The following is a 6,289-nucleotide window of genomic DNA, read 5'->3' on the forward strand; positions in this document are numbered from 1 at the left end:
AACCAGGCAATGGGCGGATGAGCTAAGGCCAGGCAGCCATCTCAAGTCAGTGTCTCCTCCACATCTGGATCTCTCGGCTTCATCTTTTGGACCTGTCCTCAGGTCCTCAGGTCTGGCATCCCCCCACCTCCACTTCCTAGGTCCCCAGTGAGCTGGTGGCTGAATGGCCCTACATCCCTTTTGGCTGGCACTGTACATGCTTGGAACTGTACTCGAGGACCTCGGAGTGGCTTGGGTAGGTGCGAGGGGAGTGTCCCCGAGGGGGGTCCAAGAAAAAGGGAAGGGGTGCCGGGAGCCTCTCCCGGCCGGCCTCCTAGAACTGCTCCCATTGCGGCGCCCCCCGCCTCTGCCAGAAACCAGCCTTCTTAGAAGGGAGGGAGGTGGGGGGGAAAGTGTGAATGAGAAGTTGGGGGCGGAGCGCGCGGGGGAGGGGCCGCTGCCAGGAACGCTCGGCCACGGCTGGCGCCGCGCCCGCCGGTCGGGCAGCCTCGCGCCGCGCTTTGTCTCCCTCTCGGTGAGTCTCGGCGGGTCCTGGAGGCCCCAGCTCCAGGCCCGCCCTCGGCCGCCCGCGGCCCCTCCCTCGCCCTCCGCGCACAGCCTTTCAGTGCAGAGTAGTGACTAAACATTACAAGAAGACCGGCCGCGCAGTTCCAGGAATCGGGGGGCGGGGCGTGCTGGCCGGGTAAATACCCGCGCGCGCGGCCTCCGCGGCGGCTCTAACTCAGACTCTACACTCGCCTGCTCTTGCCACCACTGTGTCTCCGGGCTCCGGGACGCCCCCTGCCCGGCCCAGCTCTCCGTCGAGGTCCCTCGCCCAGGTTCTTTGCCTGATTCACCCCGGAGCGCGCCTGATCGGCTGCGGGAGCAGCGAAGCCAGAGGGGGCGCACGCACGGGGAGCCCCTTTGTAGACTTCACGGCTGCCAACATCTGGGCGCAGCGCGAGCTACTGCTGGCCGCCGCCTCGTCTCGGTGACCGTAGGAGGCGCAGCCCCAAGGCCGGAGACTTCGCTTCGGGACTAGGTAGGAAGGAGGGGCGCGGTGTGGGGAAGGGTGGGGGCCTCGGTCCAGCTCGGGAGCTTTTCCCGGTTTCTCCTCCCCTTCCCGGGTCATTCCCGGTAGGGAGGGGACGAGGTAGAGGGCAGAGCGGATGAGAACCGAAGATCCCGGGTTCCCGTAATACTCAGACTGGGGCCCTCGGGCTTCTCCTGTTCCCTCTCCCACATATCTCGGGTTTGGCACCCTCCTTTTTTCGCTCTCGCCACTGAGGGCACCGGACTGAGCGGCGCCCTGAGCGTCCCTAGGGCTCCTGTGTCTCTCCCCATCCTGGCCGCGCTCCTGGAGACCCAACTTCCACGCGCGAGTTTCTCTAGGCGTCTTCCTAGGGCGGGCTGGAGAAGGGACTGTCTGGGGTTGGCCGGCAGAGACCGAGGCCAGGAGAGTTGCGCGAGGTGGCTGGGTCTGAGACATCTTCAGCGGGGCAAAGGGGTGCCCCGGGCGCTAGGCGGAGGCTGGAGGGCCGGGCACGCTGGAGGGTTCCGAGCACTCACGCACCTCGCGCCTTGCTGTCTGCAGCCCCCCGGGATGCGGTAGCGGCCGCTGTGCGGAGGCCGCGAAGCAGCTGCAGCCACCGCCGCGCAGATCCACGCTGGCTCCGTGCGCCATGGTCACCCACAGCAAGTTTCCCGCCGCCGGGATGAGCCGCCCCCTGGACACCAGCCTGCGCCTCAAGACCTTCAGCTCCAAGAGCGAGTACCAGCTGGTGGTGAACGCCGTGCGCAAGCTGCAGGAGAGCGGATTCTACTGGAGCGCCGTGACCGGCGGCGAGGCGAACCTGCTGCTCAGCGCCGAGCCCGCGGGCACCTTTCTTATCCGCGACAGCTCGGACCAGCGCCACTTCTTCACGCTGAGCGTCAAGACCCAGTCGGGGACCAAGAACCTACGCATCCAGTGCGAGGGGGGCAGCTTTTCGCTGCAGAGTGACCCCCGGAGCACGCAGCCAGTGCCCCGCTTCGACTGTGTACTCAAGCTGGTACACCACTACATGCCGCCCCCAGGGACCCCTTCCTTCTCTTTGCCACCTACGGAACCTTCCTCTGAGGTTCCGGAGCAGCCACCTGCCCAGGCACTCCCCGGGAGTACCCCCAAGAGAGCTTACTACATCTATTCTGGGGGCGAGAAGATACCGCTGGTACTGAGCCGACCTCTCTCCTCCAATGTGGCCACCCTCCAGCATCTTTGTCGGAAGACTGTCAACGGCCACCTGGACTCCTATGAGAAAGTGACCCAGCTGCCTGGCCCCATTCGGGAGTTCCTGGACCAGTACGATGCTCCACTTTAAAAAGCAAAAGGGTCAGAGGGGGCCCTGGGTCGGTCGGTCGGTGGCCTCTCCTCCCAGACACATGGCACAAGCACAAAAATCCAGCCCTGATGGTCGGTAGCTCCCAGCGAGCCAGGGGCAGATTGGCTTCTTCCGCAGGCCCTCCACTCCGCAGAGTGGGGCGGGCAGGACCTGGAATGCGTCTGAGGGGAGGGGGAGCTGCCACCTGTTTTCCCTCCCCCAGCTCCAGCTTCTCTCAAGTGGAGCCAGCCGGCCTGGTGGGACAATAGCATTGACAAGCCGACTCTCCCCTCCCCGTCCTCCTCCCCCCCTTGCTTTCCAAGGGAGGTGGGGACACCTCCTAGTGTTGAACTTTTTATGAGAACTGCAGGGGGGGAATCTTCAAACTTTCCCGCCGGAACTTGTTTGCGCTTTGATTTGGTTTGGTCCGTGAGCAGGGCACCAGGCCTGGAGGAAAGACGGAAGAGAAAAGGGTTGTGTGGCGGGTTTTAGGTTGGCCAAAGAAATAACCACTCCCACTGCCCAGCCTAGGTGGCTCCTGGCTCTGGGGAGAGAAGCAAGGGGTGACCTGAAGAGAGCCATCCTGGTGCCAGGCTCCTCTCCCAAGGGGCAGCTAATTAAATCTCCCAGATCCCAAAGTCCTCTGGCACCCCAGACCCCTCCCCATTGTGAAGAGGCAGTAGCGTTTAGAAGGGATGAATAGGGCTGGTGAGTTGGCCACCCTTTCCAACACCTAAAGGGAGGCAGGTCAACAGAGGAGCCATCTTGGAGCGCAGGTTTCCTTTGAGCAGCAGATGGAGGGTTCTGCTTTGTATCCCCTATGTGGACTGGGAGGCTTGCCTTAAACGCCCTCTGTCCCACGGATGGGGACTGGCACACAAGGAGCCAAACACAGCCAACAGGCAGAGAGTTGCGGGATTCACCCAGGTGGCTGCAGGCCAGGGAAGTGGCTGCAGGGAGGGAGACCCAGTCACTCAGGAGACTCTGAGTTAGCGCTGGGAAGACTTTGGCCAGTCCTAGGAATCTCTAGGTCAGTAGGTCCCAGGGCCTCCAGGCCCTGCACTGCCCTCCCTTCTCACCTGGGGGAGGCGGGCGGTGGTGGAGCAGCCTTCATGCCACTCACAGGGGCCTCACGGGAATGCAGCAGCCACGCAATTACCTGGAACTGGTCCTGTGTTGGGGAGAGACAACAGTTTTCTGAGTCAGGTATGGGGCTGGGTGGGGCAGCTGTGTGTTGGGGTGGCTTTTTTCTCTCTGTTGTTTTGAATAATGTTTACAATTTGCCTCAATCACTTTTATAAAAATCCACCTCCAGCCCGCCCCTCTCCCCACTCAGGCCTTCGAGGCTGTCTGAAGATGCTTGAAAAAAAAACTCAACCAAATCCCAGTTCAACTCAGACTTTGCACATATATTTATATTTATACTCAGAAAAGAAACATTTCAGTAATTTATAATAAAGAGCACTATTTTTTAATGAAAAAAAAAACATGACTTGAGCCTTTCTTCCTCCGCTTCTTTCTTCCGTGCACGCTCAATGAGGGGAGGTGGCTGGCTATGCCTCTTGGGTCCGCTCACAGCTCTCTGAGGTAGAATCAGATGAATCCTCACATCACCTGCAACCCTCCTGTGTCACTGGCAAGCTGTGACAGCCATCTAGATTGTTACCGATGGGTAATTCTTGCCAGTCTGATTCAGCTCTGACCAGAATATGCAAAGCAAGTTTGCGAAGGAAATGCTGGCTTCAAAGGGCTTGCAGGGAGCAGGCTGCGCTGTGGTCAGAAGCTGTTAGAGGCTCTGAGCTATTAGCGCACACTCTGGCTGGGCTGCTTGGCAGGGAGGTGTTCCGAGAAAGTCTAGACTCAGGGTCCTGAGGGTGACTGGTGATGTCAGCACAGCGTCACAGACGTCATGGCATGAAGGGGGAGGGGTGATCCCCATGCAGGGCTGGAAAGCAAGGTGGGGGGGTGCGCTTTGGGACAGGTGGTAATGGCTTTCTGGCCACACTCCCCCATACATTCATTTTGTATCCTTAAAGATCCCACCTGGGCAATGGACCGCTAGTCAGGCTCCTCCTGGGAAAACAACCATCTATTCATCCTACATCTGGGCACCGAAGAGGTTGGGTCTCCCAGGCATCCGCATGAGACATAGTTGTGTTTCTGCATGAGCAGGACTCAGCAGGACTTAGATTTGTCATTTCTGGTGCCTAGAGAAGTGATCTGTAAATATTGAGTTTGGGGCAGCCGAGAGTTCAGGGAAGTTAAGCAACCAGCAGAGGACACAGCACCAGGAGGAATGTGGGAACAAACAGAGGGCTGGTGCTGGGGGCCTTTGACTTCTCACCTTGTCTCCTAACCAGGCAAGTGCCTGGCTTCCTACATAGATGTGGGGTTAGCGATAACTGCTGGTGTGCTGTCTCTGTACAGACCCAAGGAGCTCTGAGATGAGTGTGATCTCCAGCCTGGGGGGCTCCTCAGTCTCCCTGTCTGATACTCAAGCTCCTGAAAGGTACCAGAGCCACCTTTAAGGCCCTCCGCACCTGACCGACAGCAGCTCCAAGAGTCAAGAGTTTAAAAGGCCACTGGAAGAATACACAGGCCCTTCGCTTCCCCATTTCCTGAGCTTTGGGGGACCTGGGTGGGGGTGGGGTGATGATCTAGAGATAAGGGGTTGGAACAGGCATGAGACCAGACAGCGGGCCAGACCCTGCTAGGTGGACTGCCAACGTTGAAACCAGACCTGCAGACTAAGGCAGGCTCCTATCTCTCCCAGAGTCACAAGTGTCTCCGGAAACCTTCCTGTCCTGAAGCCTCCCAATGGCATCCACCTGCCACTTGCTCCAGAGGGCCACTTTTGTGGAAATTGCAGCCTCCACAAAACCAGGGAACCTAGCCATGCAGTTGGCCCCTGTCCTTGACCCAGAAAGTGACTGTTCAGCCACATGTCCTAGACACAGGTCCTCTCTCTTGCCTACCTCCTGGAGGCTCATTTTGGTTTGGAGAGATGAGACTCAGAACGGAGAAGAGAGGGGTTTATTTTCTCTGCCTGCAGCTCCTAGCTGACCCCAACCTCCTGTGTCTCCATCCCAGACTGTCCCCAGCCTTCCGTGTCTCCAGATCAGATCACAGCCTGGGGACAGGCACACACCAGGAAAACAGTTAACATTCAGAAGTGTAGAGCAATTCAGCCTCGCAGTGAGCTAGTGGCCACAGTGAGAAGCTCTCTCCATCTTTCCCTGGCCAGGGTTTCTTTTTGTCCCCCTTCTTCCCATCCCTGTTACACAGTGACTCAGTCTTTTCAGGGTAAAACTCTCCTCTTAATGGGGAACCTGGGTCCTGGGTGCCGGGAGGTGCTCCTGACTCCAAAATGCACCATAAGGGGAATGCAGGGAGTAGGGCAAGTCCGTGTAATTCTAGCAGCAGAAAGTGAGGAGGCTGCCCTCTACCTCTGCAAGAATCCACCCAAGAGGCCCCCATTTTCCCTGCTGGTGCGCTTTGGGCTGGCCTCCTGAAGACTTGAGCCAGAAACGGTAAATTCAAGGCCTGCTTTTGGGATAGGGAGGAAGGGAGGCCACAGATGGGGAGCTGGCGGTGGAAAATAAGCCTTAGCGAAGCGTCCTGGCATACAGAATGAGTAAGGATGTCAGTCAGGGAGGGGGGCACCGCAAGGCAGTCAGGGCAGCGAAGTGGAGGACTTGGCCACCAGAAACGCTGACTGGGTAGTGGTAAGGGCAACATGCACGGGAACGTGAGGCCCAGGTGGGCAGAGCCCCTTTCTGCACCCCGCCCGCCCTCCTCGGGTTTCGGGCTCAGCGCTTCGAGCCGCCCTCTGCCAGGAAGAGTCACTTCCCGGCCACCGCTGGAGCCCGGGAGCAGCTATGTGAAGAATGTCCGCGCTAAGCACAGGGAGGGCGGTCCCTTCAGACTCGGCTCCCAACACGCCCACTCCA

At 59.2% G+C, this 6,289-nt stretch overlaps 1 protein-coding gene across 1 annotated transcript; it reads left to right on the forward strand.

Moving 5' to 3' along the window:
• Nucleotides 1-544: 544 nt before the first annotated feature.
• On the forward strand, nucleotides 545-3,820 carry Socs3 (suppressor of cytokine signaling 3). Its single transcript, XM_052196425.1, has 2 exons — nucleotides 545-1,021; nucleotides 1,574-3,820. The coding sequence occupies exon 2, from the start codon at nucleotides 1,662-1,664 to the stop codon at nucleotides 2,337-2,339; it is 678 nt and encodes a 225-aa protein (XP_052052385.1). The 5' UTR covers nucleotides 545-1,021; nucleotides 1,574-1,661; the 3' UTR covers nucleotides 2,340-3,820.
• The last annotated feature ends 2,469 nt before the right edge of the window (nucleotides 3,821-6,289 follow it).

This window comes from Apodemus sylvaticus, chromosome 10 (genome assembly GCF_947179515.1).
Source record: "Apodemus sylvaticus chromosome 10, mApoSyl1.1, whole genome shotgun sequence".
Lineage (NCBI taxonomy): Eukaryota > Metazoa > Chordata > Mammalia > Rodentia > Muridae > Apodemus > Apodemus sylvaticus.